Source organism: Loxodonta africana, chromosome 11 (assembly GCF_030014295.1).
Source record: "Loxodonta africana isolate mLoxAfr1 chromosome 11, mLoxAfr1.hap2, whole genome shotgun sequence".
In the NCBI taxonomy this organism is placed as follows: domain Eukaryota; kingdom Metazoa; phylum Chordata; class Mammalia; order Proboscidea; family Elephantidae; genus Loxodonta; species Loxodonta africana.
This window is the reverse complement of record NC_087352.1, coordinates 38,228,316-38,248,198: the sequence shown is the minus strand read 5'-3', so window position 1 is coordinate 38,248,198 and position 19,883 is coordinate 38,228,316. Positions and strand designations below refer to the sequence as shown.

Sequence of the window (19,883 nt, the reverse complement as noted above, 5' to 3'; positions counted from 1 at the left end):
AAATCTTAGATGTCACATCCTTATTTATCTTTCTTGAGCACTTACCTTGATTTTATAAATACACATTATTTAAAGGAGACTGCAAAGATCCCTGGTGGCACAGTGGTTAAGTACACGGCTACTAACTGGAAGGCCAGCAATTTGAACCCACTAGCCACTCAGTGAGAGAAAGATGTGGCTGTCTGCTTCCGTAAAGATTTACGGTCTTGGAAATCCTATGGGGGCAGTTCTACTCTGTCTTCTAGGGTTGCTATGAGTTGGAATCGACATGACAGCAATGGGTTTGGTTGTTTTGTTTGTTTCTGTGTATATGTATGTATGTGTGGGTATGCATATATATCTTAAGTCAGAATTTCAAGAAGTACACACGGCTGGCTCACTTTCTCAGGCTTATATAATAGTGTTATCAAATCAATTAAATACGTGACCCTTAAACATTTCCTTCTGTCTGATATTAACTTGTCACCATGGCTATTGAATTCAATATCTTGTTTATTTACATAAATATGCCATGTATTAAAGAATGACTAAAGGCAAACATTTTAGGATTTTGTGCATAAGAAAAAAATTAATAAATCGATACGTGGGGCTTCCAAAGCAAACTAGCAGACCGATTGCATTAAAAAAAAATAAAAAAGCAATGTCTCTTAAAAGAACTGATTTGAGCAGAGACAACTGTAAAATAAAGACAGAATGACATAATCGGCCATGATTGAGTAATCAACACGCTTGTGATTTTAGAAACAGTATGTTTCATCTGGAACTCAGTTACTGCTCAGAATTTTAAAAGCCTAACTAAACTGGGTTGAAAATTGTAGTTGATCCATTTCAGTAGGGGCTATTTGAACTTGCAAACAGTGACACCAGCACCTTGGGATTCTGGCCACATCATTCTAGTTCGTAAATTAACTGTCTTGGATGCTTTTTTTCCTATGTCAGTAAAGGTAACGAAAGGCTGAGGATCATCACACTATTTTCCATCGCAGACATGACATATCTGCAGCCCAGTGCCTACCAGCTAAATCCCCATGTCTATAATCTTCCTGTCTATTGTAAGTTCATAGAATGGGACAGAAGGCTTTGAATTGATACAATCCTGAAAGAAAACATCATCTTTTGTCTACAACCTGAAACTGTTCCAGAATCCAAATCAATAGGAAGAAAACTGGTTGAATTATAGCAGAAACTACAACCAGGGGTCTGTGAGTGGTACAAAGAGTTAGCAACCGGTTGCTAACTGGAAGTTTGGAGGTTGGAGTCCACCCAGAGGCACCTTAGAAAAAAGTCCTCATAATACACTTCTGAAAAATCAGCTACTGAAGACCCTGTAGAGCACAGTTTTACTCTAATACATATGGGGTCACCGTGAGTGAGAATGGACTCGATAGCAACTGGAGGGAGGGACAGACGAGAGAGTAAACAAAGCTTATTTCTCTTCTGCAGCATGCTTATAATCTGACTCAGGAGCATAGGGTCTCAAAGTCAGTAATCTCCCCTAAACCATCTTTAAGCAAGATTTCCCTCTACCACTTTACTATCTCAAGAATAGACTCGATGCATTGAACACCCTTGGAAATCCTATGGGGCAGTTCTACTCTATCCTGTAGGGTTGCAATGAGTCAGAATGACCGAAGACCAGAAGAGTTGTGGGATGACATCAAGGACATCACACATGAAGAAAGTAAAGGTCATTAAAAAGAGAGGACAGAAAGAAAAGACCAAAATGGATGTCAGAAAAGACTCTGAAATTTCCTCTTGAACATAGATTAGTTAAGCAAATGGAAGAAATGATAAAGTAAAGAATTAAACAGAACATTCTAAAGGGCTGCTCAAGAAAACAAAATGAAGTATTATAATGAAATGTGCAGAAACCCTGGTGGCGTAGTGGTTAAGTGCTATGGCTGGTAACCAAAAGGTTGGCAGTTCAAATCCTCCAAGAGCTCCTTGGAAACTGTACAGGGCAGTTCTGCTCTGCCCTATAGGGTTGCTATGAGTTGGAATGGACTCAATGGCAGTGGGTTTTTTTTTTTTTTAATGAAATGTGCAAAGATCCAGAGTTAGAAAATCAAAACCAAAGAACATGCCTGACATTTTTCAAGCTAAAAGAACTTAAGAAAAAAATCAAGCCTCGAGTTGTAATATTGAGGGTTCTATAGGCAAAGTATGGAATGATGCAGGAGGTTTCAAAAGAAGATGGAGGGAATACACAGAGTCGCTGTACCAAAAAAAACTGGTCATCCTTCAACTATTTCAGGGGGTAGCATATGGCCAAGGACCTATGGTACCACAGGAAGAAGTTCAAGCTGCACCGAAGGCGCTGGCAGAAAACAAGGCTCCAGGAATTGACGGAATACCAATTGAGACGTTTCAACAAACAGATGCACTGATGGGAGCACTCACTTGCCTATGCCAAGAGATTTGGAAGACAGCTACCTGGCCAACTGACTGGAAAAGATCCATATTTATGCCTATTCCAAAGAAAGGTGATCCAATTAAATGCAGAAATTATTGAACAACATCGTTAATATCACACACAAGTAAAATTTTGCTAAAGACAATTCAAAAATGGTTGCAGCAGTACATCAACAGGGAACTGGCAGAAATTCAAACCAGCTTCAGAAGGGGACATGGAACCAGGGATATCATTGCTGATGTCAGATAGATCTTGGCTAAAAGTAGAAAATACCAGAAAGATGTTTACCTGTGTTTTATTAACTATGCAAAGGCATTTGACTGTGTGGATCAAAACAAATTATGGATAACATTGCAAAGAATGAGAATCCCAGAACACTTAATTATGTTCACGCGGAATCTGTACACAGACCAAGAGGCAGTCGCTCGAACAAAACAAGGGAATACTGCATTGTTTGAATTAGGAAAGGTGTACAACAGGGTTGTATCCTTTCACCACACTTATTCAATGTATATACTGAGAAAATAATCCGAGAAGCTGGACTATATGAAGAACACAGCATCAGGACTGGAGGAAGAGTCATTAATAACCTGTGATATGTAGATGACACAACCTCGCTTGCTGAAAACAAAGAGGGCTTGAAGCACTTACTGATGAAGATCAAAGATTACAGCCTTCAGTGTGGATTGCACCTCAACATAAAAAAAATAAATAAATCTTCACAACTGGACCAATAAGCAACATCACAATAAATGGAGAAAAGACTGAAGTTGTCGAGGATTTCATTTTACTTGGATCCACAATCAATGCCCATGGAAGCAACAGTCAAGAAATGAAATGATGTGTTGGGCAAATCTGCTGCAAAAGACCTCTTTAAAGTACTGAAAAGCAAAGATGTCACTTTGAGGTGTGCCTGACCCACCCCAAAAGCCATGGTATTTTCAATCACCTCATATGCATGAGAAACCTGGACAGCGAATAAGGAAGACTGAAGAAAAATTGATCCATTTGAATCATGGTGTTAGCGAAGAATTTTGAATATACCATAGACTTCCAGAAGAATGATCAAATCTGTCTTGGAAGAATACAGCTAGAATTCTTCCTGGAACCGAGGATGATGAGACCTCGTCTCACATACTTTGGACATGTTATCGGGGGGACCAGTCTCTGGAGAAGGACATTATGCTTGGTAAAGCTGAGGGTCAGTGAAAAAGAGGAAGACTCTCAACAAGTTGGACTGACACAGTGGCTCCAACAATGGACTCAAACATAGCAATGATTGTGAGGATGGTGCAGGACCAGACAGTCTTTCATTCTGTTTTACATAGTGTTGCTATGAGTCAGAACCAACTAGACGGCACCTAACAACAACAACAATCACTCTATTTACTGATTCTACCTCTGTCAACACTCTTTCTCACATAGAAAATATATGTGAAGAGTCTCTGGGTTGTGGCTTATGATTTCCCTGTGAATACATCTGTAATCTTAATTTACAGACCCCTTCTCCCATTTCCTCCAGTTTAGAGCCCTGGTGGCACAGTGGTTAAGAGCTTAGCTGCTAACCAAAAGTTCATCAGCTCAAATCCACTAGCCACTCAGTGGGAGAAAGATGTGGCAGTCTACTTTTGTAGATTTACAGGACAACACACAAAGATAAAATGTAAATTAAAAAAAAATTTACAGCCTTGGAAACCCTATGGAGCAGCTCTACTCTGTCCTATAGGGTTGCGATGAGTCAGAGTCAACTCAACGGCAATGGGTTTGGTTTTCTTTTATCCTCCAGTTCTGGTGGAAAGCAATTATGCACCATTTATATTAAAAATGTAAAATAAAAAAAGAAAGTTTAAAAAAGGAAATAGACTTTAAAAAAATTCATATGTGGAAACAAAAGTTCGTGATAATTTTCTACCTACACACTGCAGCTGATATTCTGAACATTTAGGTGTTTTTGATAAGTAGTTGTTAAACCTCAAATGTTAAATGTTGATGGAGAAAATCTATAAATAATCAAGCTAGAAAACGTAATAAAAGGGACATGTCCCTACTAGAACAAACAGAAGCATTAGCATAAACTCCATCAAGAACATTTGTTGAGTATATTCTCAAAAGACACTTTGACAACCCTAAACAGAGATCCAAAATTTCTAATCTCAGGAATTTCCAATATAATAAGAATCTGAACCATTGCAAATGGAAGCAACTTTTCAGTCACTCGAACAATTTCCAAGTTACTAAATTTTTTAAAATTCAAGATGCTAAAAAGTTCAATGATAAGGAAGCAGTTAAAGCTAATGTGAAAATAACATGGAGGCTATGAGACAAGAACAAAACTCTGGTGCAAAGGAGGTAAAAGTGGTGAGAATTAATAAGTTGGTTAGTAGTTTGGGTTAAATTGTGTCTCCCCAAATTTATTTGAAATTCTACCTGTAAATACGACTCTGCTTAGAAATAGGGTTTTCTTTTGTTATACTAATGAGGTCATACAGGAGTAGGGTGGGTCCTAAACCTAATCCCTTCTGAGTGGTGTCAAGAAAAGAGCAGAACAGACACAGAGGCATACACAGGGGGAAGAGATCTTATGAGAAATTGTCTACAAGTCAAACGATGCCAAGGAACATCCAGAGCTACCAACAGAGAGGGACCCTCTCCTGGAGTCAGTGCCCTCATTTGGACTTTCAACTTCCAAAACTGTGAGGCAATAAATTCCTGTTCTTTAAATTTACCCACCTGTGGTATTTTTGTTACAGTAGCCTTAGGAAACTAAGACAGGAAAAGAACAAAGTAGGAAAGTGTGAGTAACTGTGTCGAGGCAGTGACAAGTACAAGCTAGCCTTTATATCACACTGATGACACCTCTCTCCCCTTGCCCAGGCCACATTTGTACCCAGTAAATGTGGATAAGAGATAGCCTATTCAGATTCCTTCCTGCAGTACACCATCAAGCCCTATAGGCCGCGAGGATCTGCATCAGCTGAAGGAAGGGGCACTTTGATCTAATGTGCCTGTCCAGAGGAGGTGTCATTTGTAATCTGTCTATCTGCAGTGGGCTCCTTTTTGTGATTCAAAGGCCCAGTATGTGAGAGTGGTAGCCTACTCTGATAGCTCAATCTTTCCTATACTGATCATTGCCACTGTCCCTGTACTAATTTTCTCTGCCTCAAATTTCTCTTTTTTAATCTATACTGAACTATTGGTCTTAATCTTCCTTGAATGCTATTTTGCATATTTTATTTGTGCTGCTCACCACAATCTGTTTTACCCTGTTCTCTCAGTTCTGATCAACAATGACTCATTTCTAACTTGATGGTTTAGCTGAGGCGCCTTGTTGGTGCAAGAAGACTATAGAAAGACATGACTAACTATGGTTTCATTTGAATCAAGCAGAAGTTTGTCAAAACTAGCCTCCTCCACCCTGGAGAAGTAACGCACTATTGAAGAAGAAGAGTAATGTAGGAGGCCTCGCCCTACCTGACCTCAGAACCTACTATACAGCTACAGTAGTCAAAACAGCCTGGTACTGGTACAATGACAGATACACTGACCAATGGAACAGAATGGAAAACCCAGAGGTAAATCCATCCACCTATAGCCACCTGATCTTCGACAAGGGTCCAGAGTCTACCAAATGGGGAAAAGACAGTCTTTTTAACAAATGCTGTTGGCGAGACTAGATGTCCATCTGCAAAAAAATGAACAGGACCCATACCTCACACCATACACAAAAACTAATTCACAACAGACCAAATAACTAAATATAAAACCAAAAACTTTAAAGATCATAGAAGAAAAAAATAGGATCAACACTAGAGGACCTAATACATGACATTAACAGGATATAAACCATAACTACAAAACACACAAATTCCAGAAAATAAGCTGGATAACTGGGATCTTCTAAAAATGAAACACTTATGCTCATCAAAAGGCTTTCCAAAAAGAGTAAAAAGAGAACCTACAGACTGGGGAAAAAAAATTGGCTATGACAAATCTGACAAAGTTTTAATCTCTAAAATCTACAGGAAAATCCAACACCTCTACAACAAAAAGACAAATAATCCAATTAAAAAATGGGCAAAGGATATGAACAGACACTTCACCAAAGAAGACATTCAAGCAGCTAACAGACACATGAGGAAATGCTCGCGATCACTAGCCATTAGAGAAAAGCAAATCAAAACTACAATGAGATGCCATCTCACTCTGGTATTACTGGCACAAATCAAAAAAATAGAAAATAACAAATATTGGAGAGGGTTCAGGGAGATTGGAACTCTTATGTGCCACTAGTGGGAATGCAAAATGATACACCCATTTTAGAAAATGCTATGGCACTTCCTTAGAAAGCTAGAAATAGAAATAGCATATGATCCAGCAATCCCACTCCTAGGAATATATCCTAGAGAAATAATAGCCATCACACAAATAGGCATATGCACATCCATGTCCATTGCAACATTGTTCACTATAGCAAAAAGATGGAAACAACCTAGGCGCCCAAATAAACTATGATACATACACACCATGGAGTACTACGCAAGGATAAAGAACAATGATGAATCTGCAAAGCATCTCACGACATGGATGAATGCAGAGTGAAATAAGTCAATCACAAAAGGACAAATATTGTATGAGATCACTACCATAAAAACTCATGAAAAGGTTTAAACACAAAAAGAAACAATATTTGGTGGTTACCAGGGAGGGAAGGGATGGGGATGGAAAAACACTAAATAGACAATAGATAAGTGGTTACTTTGGTGAAGGGTAAGACGGTACACAATACTGGGAAGCCAACACAACTCGTCCAAGGCAAGGTCATGGAAGCTCCATAGACACATTCAAACTCCCTGATGGACCAAATTACTGCACTGAGGGCTATGGGGACCATGGTCTAGGGGAGGAGGAAAGCTGATAATAGGGAACCGAAGATCGAAAAGGGAGAATGTTGACATGTTGCAGGGTTGGTAACCAATGTTACAAAACAATATGTGTACTAATTGTTTAATGAGAAACTACTTTGTTCTGTAAACCTTCATCTAAAGTACAATTAAAAAAAAAAAAAAACTAGACTCCTCCAGAAACTTTCTATGAGAGCCGATTTCATTTTGTTTGTCCTAGTTCTTACAGTCCATAAACTCAGTTTAAAAAGTAGTAGTCTTAAAAATAGGGACCCTAGGGGCCCTAATATACAGCATAAATAGGACACAAACTGTAACTAACAATACAGAAACACCAGAAGATAAACTAGATAACTGTGAGCTCTTAAACATTAGACACTTAACAAGGCAAGGTCATGGAAGGAAGCACCACAGACACATCCAAACTCCCTGACGGACCAAATTGCTGGGCTGAGGGCCGTGGGGACCTTGGTCTCAGGGAACATCTAGCTCAAAGGACATAACATAGTTAAAAAGAAAATATTCTACATTCTACTTTGGTGAGTAGCATCTGGGGTCTTAAAAGCCTGTGAGTGGCCGTCTAAGATACTCCACTGGTCTCACCTTGTCAGGAGCAAGGGAGAATGAAGAAAACTAAAGATACAAGAGAAAGATTAGTCCAAGGGACTAATGGACCACTTCTACCACTTTCTCCAGAGACTGAGTCCAGCACAACTAGACGGTGCCTGGCTACCACCACTGACTGCTCTGACAGATATCACAAGAGAAGGTCCCAGACAAAGACCCTCTGGGAAAAATGTAAAACAAAATTCTAACTCACAAAAAAAGACCAGATTTACTGGCCTGACAGAGACTGGAGAAACCCCAAGAGGATGGCCCCCGGACACACTTTTAGCTAAGTAATGAAGTCACTCCCAAGGCTTACCCTTCAGCCAAAGATTAGACAGGCCCATAAAACAAAACAAGACTAAAAGGGTACAGCAGCTCAGGGGTGGGGACTAGAGGGCATGAGAGGACAGGAAAGCTGGAAATAGGGAACCCAAGCTCGAAAAGGGAGAGTGTTGGCATGTTGTGGTGTTGTTAGCCAGTGTCATAAAACAGTATGTGCCCTGTTTAATGGGAAACTAGTTTATTCTGTAAACCTTCATCTAAAGTACAATTAAAAAAAAAAAAAAAAAAGAAGTAAAAATAAATAAATAAGTAAAAATTAAGCACTTATGATCATCAAAAGACTTCACCAAAAGAGTAAAAAGAGAACCTACAGACTGGCGAAAAAAAATTTGACTATGACATATCCAACAAGGGGTTAATCTCTAAAACCTATAGAATACTTCAACGCCTAAACAACAAAAAGACAAATAATCCAGTTAAAAAATGGGCAAAGGACATGAACAGAAACTTCACCAAAGATGACATTCAGGCAGCTAACAGACACATGAGGAAATGCTCGCAATCACTGGCTATTAAAAACCAAGCCAAACCCATTGCCGTCAAGTGGATTCTGACTCATAACGACCCTATAGGACAGAGTAGACCTGCCCCATAGGATTTCCAGAGTGACTGGTGGATTCAAACTGCTGACCTTTTGGTTAGCAGCTAAGCTCTTGCATACATTAGCCATTAGAGAACTGCAAATCAAAACTACAAGAAGATACAATGGAATACTATGCAACAATAAAAAACAACGATGAATCTGAGAAACACCTTACAACACGGATGAATCTGGAGGGCATTATGCTGAGTGAAATAAGTCAATCATGAAAAGACAAATATTGTATGAGACCACTATTACAAAAACCCAAGAAAAGGCTTACAGATAGAAAAAAAAATCTTTGATGGTGATGAGGAAGGGGAGGGGTGGGGAAAAGAAATCACTAACTAAATAGTAGACAAGTGCTAACTTTGGTGAAGGGAAAGACAACAGACAGTGTACGGGAAGTCAGTACAACTTGACAAAGGGAAAGTCATAGAAGCTTACTAGACACACCAAACATCTTGAGAGACTGAGTTACGGGGCCAGAGGACTGGAAATCATGGTCTCAGGGGATATCTAGGTCAATTGGCATAACATAGTTCATAAAGAAAATGTTCTACAACCTACTTTGGTGATAGTAGTATCTGGGGTTTTAAAAGTTTGAGAGTAGCCATGTAAGATATATCTACTGGTCCCATACAGTCCAGAGCAAAGGAGAATGAAGAAAACAAAAGATACAAGGAAAATATTAGTCTAAAGAACTAACGGACCACATGAACCACAGCCTCCACCAGCCTGAGCCCTGAAAAACTCCATGATGCCGGCTACCACCACTGGCTCTGACAGGGATCACAATAGAGAGTACTAGGCAGAGCTGGAGAAAAATGTAGAACAAAATTCAAATTCACAAGAAAAGACAAGACTTACTGGTCTGACAGAGACTGGAGGAACACCCAAGACTACAGCCCCCAGATGTCCTATTCAGAACTGAATTTACCCCGAAGTCCACCTTTCAGCCAAAGATCAGACAGGCCTATAAAACAAACAATAACACACATAAGGAACACGCTTCTTAGTTCAATCAAGTATATGAGATCAAATGGGCAACACCTGCTCAAAAGCAAAGGGGAGAAGACAGGAAGGGACAGGAAAACTGGATGAATGGATAGGGGGAACCCAAAGTATAAAGGGAAAGGGGGAGGGTGCTGATGCATTTCAGGGATTACAACCAATATCACAAAACAATTTGTGTATAAATTTTGAATGAGAGAAAAAAAAACAGTAGTCTGCCCAACATTTAGAAAGTCTTAAAAAAGACTTCACAAAATTCTTTTGATGAATCTTAAAATACTCCTCTCATGGATAACGAAAATCCAGAGGATCATGAGAGCCAAGAATAATTTTGGTCACTGTCACTATACAGACATTCCTTCAGTTCCTTGTCCCTGGTGTCTGGCCAAGTTCCAAATTCAAAAAGTCAGTATGGAGCAATTTCACATTACTTCCCAGGTCAGGAGAGCAAAAGGTAGGAGACAAATGATTCTTTTCATTCTGCAAAGAAAGTTGATAGCAAATCGGGGTCCAATTCATGCTTATGTGCCTTTCTCCCCATTCAAAATACATCAAGGCCTGAGTATACAATGTATTAGTTGACACTGGTGGTCTCATGGGTGATTTCTGACCACCTGGTACTTGCCAGAATATAAATTTAAGTAGGAAAAATTCAGGAGAAGAGTGCTCAGATGGTGTGTGTATGTGGCGTATATGGGGAAGTGTGTGTGTGTGTGTGTGTGTGTGTGTGTAGAATATGAAAGCCCTAAAAAAACTGTTTTTGTCCTGATACATGCTACAACTTGGATGAACCTTGAAAACAGGCTGAGTGAAATAAGTCAATCACAAAAGAACAAATACTGTATGACCGCACTTATATGAAATGTCTAGAATAGGCAAATGTATAGACACTAAAGTTCATTAGCAGGAGGAAAGAGGACCTCATTACTTGGGGAATACTGAGCTTGTGTTGAGGGTGATGGAAAAATTTAGAAACGGATAGTGGTGATGGTTGGATAACATGAACGTAATTAACATCACTGAATTGGACATGTAAAATATGTTGACATGGCAAATATTTTGTTTTGTGTATATATGCATATGTATGTATATATGTGTGTGTATATATTTACATATACACACACATACATACATACACTTACCCAAAAAGCCAAACCTGCTGCCATCAAGTCAATTCCAACTTATAGCAACCTTACAGGACAGAGTAGAACTGTCCTATAGGGTTTCCAAGGAGCAGCTGGTAGATTCGAACTGCTGACCTTTTGGTTAGCAGCCGAACTCTTAACCACTGCGCCACCAGGGCTCCAGTATATAATCACCATGGTTTAAAAAAAAAAAATCTCTCTTTGGACTCAACACTATGCCCTACAAAAAAAAGTGGATGGGAGCTAACAAAAGGATGCATAGCAGTTTAGAAAATCTGAGTCACAACCACCTTTCCCCTGACAGTCTAAATAAATTAAATCTGCTCCACGGCTTATAACTGTCTCTCAGTTTTAATCTCTGCATTGATTTTTGACCAAACAGCCTCAAGACTTGAAATAATCAAATGGCACGAGAGAAAACGTAGATTATATATTTTGTGTTCCATCTGATGCTTTTATTTCAATCTTCACTTACAGTCCCCGAAAAAAGGAATTAAACCAAAACATGCAGTCAATGAGTGTCATCCTCTGCCAACTATAACATTTTATTAATGGACACATTGCCCAGTTGATATTATTTCAACCTGTCGATTGAACAACAAAAAGCCATTTTTGGGGGAGATGGCATGGAAGAAATTTGTTCTGCATAATTAGTGTATTGTGTTCCACCTGTATGGTATCAAGATTCTGGGAGAAATCAAGTCAAGCACAGAGGTCCCTGTAACTCCATGACCTTCAGCTGTACAGGGCCTCCAGGATGACTGCCGTGTTTGTTTCTGCACCACTGACAAGTGGGGAACGTGGTGAAGATATAGCTCTTTAAACTTCGAGAGTAAAAGAAGACAACCTGGGACATTGCCCCGTATGCTAAATTCTAACAGCTAACATCCTGAGAATAGAAGGAGATGGTAACATAGACACCAGTGGGAACCAGTAGCTTGGACTCTTGAAGGAAGGAGCAATTAGATTGGAGTCATTCAAATATTCCAACAATGTACTAATCTCGGATAAGGGATTTAGTGTTGAAATTCTACTCAAGTGAAAGCAACTCTGTTTCATTAAGTATTTATACCATCTTTTATTTTGCATGGAAATCCTAACTGCATAGTGGTTAAGAGCTACAGCTGTTAACCAAAAGGTCAGCAGTTCAAATCCACCAGGTGCTCCTTGGAAATCCTATGGGGCAGTTCTACTCTGTCTTATAGGGTCACTATGAGTCGGAATCGACTTGACGGCAACGGGTTTGGCTTTTGGCTTATATTTTGCATTCTTCAAATCATAAAAGAGTATGTCTTTTCATTAAAAAAAAAAAAAAGGCCATTTTTGTGAGTGTCCAAACCAAATGGACTTTCACTTTCACCTGGCAGATTTTTGACATTGTTTAAAACTTACGTTCAAAGAAAAGCAATAGTTTTGTTCAAGAAAGTAGTCAAGTTTGGACAAATGACTTTTTGAACTTCATTGCAAAGAGTTTAGTAACTACACTGCATAAGAACCTGTCATATTACCTGCATTTTCTCTATGGACGAAGAGGTTTATAATTACTTTTCCGGCATGTAATGGACAATATTTTGTCCCTATGTGTTTGATAATGACTCTTTATGACAGTTTTCTCAACAGAACACTTTCTTGCCTTGGTCTCTGAAAGAAGGCTAGCATCTGTGTTCACTCTTTATTTTTCCTGCCATGTTCAAAAAACACTCTGCAATATAAGGGCTCTTTTTAGATGAGAAATATTTTCTGTATATGTCTGAAGGAATGGAGTCAACATATAAAATGAGGAATTTCTGTGAATTTTTCCTTCCCCCAAAATGCATCAGCCCCTCCTTTGCATTACCTTGGGTCCAATGTATATCTCACTCACAGCTCCTATCAGTAAGTGGAACAAAGCAGGAATGACGTAGTCTTCTACAAAAGGTGGTTCTGTATGAAAAACCACCTGTCTCTGCCGAGTGTCCTCCTTAGTACACACAGCTGCAGCAATGGCAGCAGCAGAAGCTGATGTTTTTACAGAACCTTTTCTTCTTCGTTTCCGATGCAAGAACAAATATGAGTCTGGGCAATGTAAACAGAGTCCATAAAGGCGGAGAGCCCCTGGGTGGTGCAAATGCTCAGCTGCTAAGCCAAAGGTTGGCGGTTCTAGTCCACCTAGAGGTGCCTCAGAAGAAAGGCCTGGTGATCCACTTCTGAAAAATCAGCCATTAAAATGCCTGTGGAGCCCAGTTCTACTCTGGCACATGTGGAGTCACCAGGAGTTGAAGTTGACTTGATGGCAACTGACTTGGCTTTTACTGGCTTTCTGGAGAGTCAGTCAAAGCTCAGGAAGCCATGGCTGTAAAAGTCTAAAGACAAGCTGACTGGAGGCAGAGGACAGAAAAGAAGGAAGGAAGAAAGAAAGACATGAAGGAGGGAGGGAAGGAGGACAGAGTGGGAGAGACGGGAAGAAAGAAAGGAGAAGAGAAGAGGGCAGAAAAGGTAGAGAAGGGCAAGGAATGGGAGGAGGATAAAATAAAATAAAATTTCTGTCACCAATAAAACCTAATTATTTTCTGCGGCGTATCATCTTCAGGAGAAAGTTTGCCTGGAGGCAGAGTTGGGTGATGCTGAGATGCCCCTCCCACTCAGTTGTCACACAGGCCATAGCACAGACCCCACACGGTCTCTATGTTGGTACTTCAGGAAGTGAAGCCATCACTTTTCCTTATTCTCACACACGGGTGAATTCAGGTTTTGTGGGGCCCAAAGCTTACACAAGTTAGGGCTTCATTAAGACAAAGACAAGAAATTACTAAAACAAAGTTAGTACCGCACCTTGGAAGGGGGCCTGTTCACGTGAGAGGCTCTGAAGGTAAACTTCGTTGGCTTCAAGATCTGTCCTTCTGCTTCCAAGTATGAAAAGTACTGGCTCTGCTCCTGGCAAATTAGTGCCCACATGATCAAACACCTATTGAATTCCACCCAACACTGGTTCAGCAAACACTGATCTACCCTATCTTATTATTTTAGCCACCACTATTGAAAAGTTGTAATATAATTGGGAATATAGGAGTTGTATATCTGAAATATACAGGCTGTCAGTATCACGTATTTTTCAACCTCCCTCTAAATTATTTTTTTTAATTTCAGGAATGTGGCAGATCAAGAAAACAGAAAAGATTATTGTCAAATCTGTGATTCACAGGCCAGGAGCCCTGGTGGTGCAGAGGTTAAGTGCTTGGCTGCTAAACAAAAGGTCAGCGGTTCAAACCCAACCAGAGGCTCCACAGAAGAATAGACCTGATGATCTGCTCCCATAAAGATTACAGCCAACTTATACCAAAAATATTCCCTGAAGTGCTCTTAAAACCAAACAGTAGTTTAACTTAACTATTAAAGAGTGTCTGCCTTGAGCACATGCTCTTTTAAGAACTACCTATATCAGATTAAAGTGACAACAGTAACTCAAAGATTAGATAGGAGCCTTAGGGGGCAGTGAGTTTATGTTAATGGGAGGAGAACAACTCAGAAAAAGAGGATGAGAAAGGTTGCATAATTCAAAGAATGTAATCAATGCCACTGAATTGTCCATGTAGAAATGGTTGAATTGGGTATGTTCTTCTGTGTATATTCTCAATGACAACAACAACAAAAATTTATAACTAAGAAAACCCTGTGGGGCAGTTCTACTCTGTCTTACAGGGTAGCTATGAGTTGGAATTGACTTGACAACAATGGATTTTCGTTTGGTCATTCACAGATTAGCAAGATAAAGAAATATCAAATACTAAAATTCAGTAACTGCCAACCAGGGTTATGAACTGGTTCGAACCACTTCAGTCATGGCCAATGAAGCAAAATTTGAACAGACCTGAATTTTTTAAATTTGAGTGATCCACAACCCTAACTGGCACAGGAACAATTACGAGTCAAAGCCCTGGAATGGGAGACTCAGAAGAGGTGTGGGTGAGCCCTTTCAGGAGCCTGGTGCTTGAGACTGGATTATTGTCAGGACTGAGAAGAGGGATACACATTCAAAGCCATGTGGCCAGCTGCCACCTTTGATTTGGGGACCTGTTTCCAGCCCAAAATCCACTGGACAAGAGATTTGTTTGCTAGGTAACAAGTACACTGCCCTCGTTTTCTAATAGAGAGATTAAGTTTCTAACAGGGCTTTGACCCATAATTTTTCCTGTTCCAGTTATAGTTCTGGCTCACCCAAATTTAAAAAATTTGCATCTGTTCCAGTGTCATTTCTTTGGCCATGATTCAACTAAGAAGAACTGGTTCAAAGCCCTGCTGCCAATGTGCCTAAATTCAACCGTTAAAATAAAAATTCTGAAGAAAAGTCATATTAAATAGATGAGAAAAGACAATGGAAACCAATCCATGGTGGTTGGCTTTCCCCGTTTTGACACTTGACAACCTCCGTGCTTTACTCACCATCAGTCACGGTCAGCCTCACCACAAAGGTCTCCTTCTGTCCTGTGCTGGCCTCAAAGCTGCACCGGTAAAGTCCTGAGTCAGAGGCAGTGACATTTTGGATCACAACGAAGCTCTTTCTCATTCCCTGGCTGCAGCTGGTCAATATTTGTCTTTGGTACTTTGAAGCATAACTTCTCCCTTGGGACAAGTTGCAGAAAGTTAGGAGATCAATCTGATGGGGCTGGATCTTTTCCCACATAACTAGTTGCATTGGCTCCTTGCTCTGAAGCTGATAGGTGAGTGTGATATTTTTTCCAGGTTCTGAGTCCAGATGTTTATTGGATGGCACAGCAGTCTCAAAACGATCTGAAAAAGAAGAATGGAATGATTGGACTTAGGTCACCATTTTTGGATATGGAGGTAGAAGCCACCCAGAACCTTCAACCAAAATGATTGGTGACATTACTTAACACAGTTTCATCCATTGTCAGGGATAACTTTACATCACATTTTTGTAAAAGAAAATAGCTAGGAAGAGGCTGGTACATAAACACTAAAGATGATGCATGTGTTCACACGTGTTCCCTTGAGTTTTACTTGGTTAACCATATAGTGAGAAACATAACTGAAACCCCCTGGTGTTTCTCGTGGTAGTGATCTCATTAAGAGCTAAATTTCAGAGCAACACTGCTCTAATAGCATTGGGCTGGTGACTCAAACATTGACTTTGAGTACTGAATGTCCAGATTATTATTGTATCAACTAAGGAGCACCTGGCTGCTAACAGAAATGTTGGTGGTTCGAACCCACCCAGTGGCTCTGCTGGAGAAAGACCTAGCAATCTGCTCCCATAAAGATTACAGCCAAAGAAATGTTATGGGGCAGTTCTACCCTGTCACATGGGGTCATTATGAGTCAAAATTGACTTGAGGGCACATAACAACAACAACAATCATACCAACTAAGATTTGAATGGCCACAAAGAAGATACCAGATCATTTTCACTAAATAAGCCCATTTTTCATGTACACAGAATTGACTTACGAATAGGCAGAGTAGGGACCCACACATGGTATGAATTCCTGGGCACCAAGAAAGCCTCTTTTTGTATTCTGCTCTTTTTATAAGCCGCCACTCAGAAGCAATTAGGTTTAGGACTCCCGCCTCAACTGAGATATGATCTCATTAATGAAAGAAAACCTCTATTTCCAAACGGAGATATTTTGCCACCATTCTGCCACCATTACTAGAATGCTGGAATCACTGAAGATCTAAAGCAATGGTTCTCATAGAGTATTCTGGGGATCCCAAGGTCCCTGTGTCCCTCTCAGGGGACCTGCAAGGCAAAAACTATTTTTGTAATAATAACAATAATAAAAACCCAAACCCCTTGCTGTCAAGTCGATTCCAACTCATAGTCACCCTATAGGACAAAGTAGAACTGGCCCATGGAGTTTCTAAGGAGCACCAGGTGGATTCAAACTGCTGACCTTTTCATTGGCAGCCATAGCACTTAACCACTACACCACTAGGGTTTCCCTTTGTAATAATAACCCACTGCCATCCAGTCGATTCCGACTCATAGTGACCCTATAGGACAGAGTAGAACTGCCCGATAGAGTTTCCAAGGAGCACCTGGAGGGTTTGAACAGCCGACCTCTTGGTTAGCAGCAGTACCACTTAACCACTACACCACCAGGGTTTCAATCAGGTGTAATTGATGTTTTTTTACTTTCCTTCTCTCACAAGTATACAGTAGATATCTCTGGAGGCTTTGGTATCTAATAGGATGTGCCCATGTAAATTCTTGTGTTTTTAGTTTTGCTCAATTCTAATTTCTAACTCAGTAAATATTAAGAAATAGAACCCACATAAACAAAAACTCTTTGGGGTCTTCGTTTATTTTTAAGAATGTCCAGGAGGCGGGGCCAAGATAGACGCTACCCCAGATCCCTCTTGCAACAAAGACTCGGAAAAACAAGTGAATCAATCACATACATAACAATCTACGAACCCTGAACAACAAACACAGATTTAGAGAAGGAGAACGAACAAATACGGGGAAGCAGCAACTGTTTTTGGAGCCTGGAGCCAGCGTCCCACTCAGCGGAATTTCTGGAAAAACAAGTTTCCCAGTGATGGCTCGGAGACAACAGTTGATATCAAACCACATAAAGAAGCAGACCATGACAGCTCCTACAACCCCCCAAATAAAAGAATCAAAATCTTTCCCAAATGAAGATACAATCCTGGAATTATCAGATACAGAATATAAAAAACTAATTTACAGAATGCTTCAAGACATCAGAAACGAAATAAGGCAAACTACAGAAGAAGCCAAGGAACACACTGATAAAACAGTTGAAGAACTCAAAAAGATTATTCAAGAACATAGTGGAAAAATTAATAAGTTGCAAGAATCCATAGAGAGACAGCATGCAGAAATCCAAAAGATTAACAATAAAATTACAGAATTAGACAACGCAATAGGAAGTCAGAGGAGCAGACTCGAGCAATTAGAATGCAGACTGGGAAATCTGGAGGACCAGGGAATCAACACCAACATAGCTGAAAAAAAAACAGATAAAAGAATTTTAAAAAATGAAGAAACGCTAAGAATCATGTGGGACTCTATCAAGAAGGATAACTTGCGTGTGATTGGAGTCCCAGAACAGGGAGGGAGAACAGAAAACACAGAGAAAATAGTTGAAGATCTCCTGACACAAAACTTCCCTGACATCATGAAAGACGAAAGGATAGCTATCCAAGATGCTCATCAAACCCCATTTAAGATTGATCCAAAAAGGAAAACACCAAGACATATTATCATCAAACTTGCAAAACCAAAGATAAAGAGAAAATTTTAAAAGCAGCCAGGGAGAAAAGAAAGGTCACCTTCAAGGGAGAATCTATAAGTTCAGACTACTCAGCAGAAACCATGCAGGCAAGAAGGGAATGGGACGACATATACAGAGCACTGAAGGAGAAAAACTGCCAGCCAAGGATCATATATCCAGCAAAACTCTCTCTGAAATATGAAGGCGAAATTAAGATATTTACAGATAAACACAAGTTTAGAGAATTTGCAAAAACCAAACCAAAGCTACAAGAAATACTAAAGGATATTGTTTGGTCAGAAAACCAATGATATCAGATACCAGCACAACATGAGGTCACAAAACAGAACATCCTGATATCAACTCAAAGAGGGAAATCACACAAAAAAAATTAAGATTAATTAAAAAAAAAAATGCTCATAACAGGGAATCACTGAAGTCAAAATGTAAAAGATCACAGTAAGCAAAAAGAGGGACTAAATACAGGTGGCATAGAACTGCCATATGGAGAGTGATACAAGGAGATATAGAACATTACAAGTTAGGTTTTTACTTAGAAAAATAGGGGTAAATATTAAGGTAACCACAAAGAGGTATAACAACTCCATAACTCAAGATAAAAGCCAAGAAAAACCTAACAACTCAACAAACATAAAGTCAAACACTACGAAAATAAGGATCTCACAATTTACTAAGAAAAACATCGCAGCACAAAAAAGTATGTGGAAAAATGAAATTGTCAACAACACACATAAAAAGGCATCAAAATGACAACACTAAACACATACTTATCTATAATTATGCTGAATGTAAATGGACTAAATGCACCAATAAAGAGACAGAGAGTCTCGGACTGGATAAAGAAACATGATCCGTCTATATGCTGCCTACAAGAGACACACCTTAGACTTAGAGACACAAACAAACTAAAACTCAAAGGATGAAAAAAATATATCAAGCAAACAACAAGCAAAAAAGAAGAGGAGTAGCAATATTAATTTCTGACAAAATAGACTTTAGACTTAAATCCTCCACAAAGGATAAAGAAGGACACTACATAATGATAAAAGGGACAATTGATCAGGAAGACATAACCATATTAAATATTTATGCACCCAATGACAGGGCGGCAAGATACATAAATCAAATTTTAACAGAACTGAAAAGTGAGATAGACACCTCCACAATTATAGTAGGAGACTTCAACACACCACTTACAGAGAAGGACAGGACATCCAGTAAGAAGCTCAATAGAGACACGGAAGACCTAATTACAACAATCAACCAACTTGACCTCATTGACTTATACAGAACTCTCCACCCAACTGCTGCAAAATATACTTTTTTTTTCTAGCGCACATGGAACATTCTCTAGAATAGACCACATATTAGGTCATAAAACAAACCCTTGCAGAGTCCAAAACATCGAAATATTACAAAGCATCTTCTCAGACCACAAGGCAATAAAACTAGAAATCAATAACAGAAAAACTAGGGAAAAGAAATCAAATACTTGGAAAATGAACAATACCCTCCTGAAAAAAGACTGGGTTATAGAAGACATCAAGGAGGGAATAAGGAAATTCATAGAATGCAACGAGAATGAAAATACTTCCTATCAAAACCTCTGGGACACAGCAA

At 39.5% G+C, this 19,883-nt stretch overlaps 1 protein-coding gene across 1 annotated transcript in view; it reads right to left on the bottom strand.

Moving 5' to 3' along the window:
• CD226 (CD226 molecule) overlaps positions 1-19,883 on the bottom strand; it is a 103,766-nt gene that overhangs the window by 31,479 nt on the left and 52,404 nt on the right. The window contains exon 4 of the mRNA XM_064294413.1: positions 15,424-15,771. Coding sequence (XP_064150483.1) covers positions 15,424-15,771 — 348 coding nt within the window. The remainder of the gene's footprint in view (positions 1-15,423; positions 15,772-19,883) is intronic.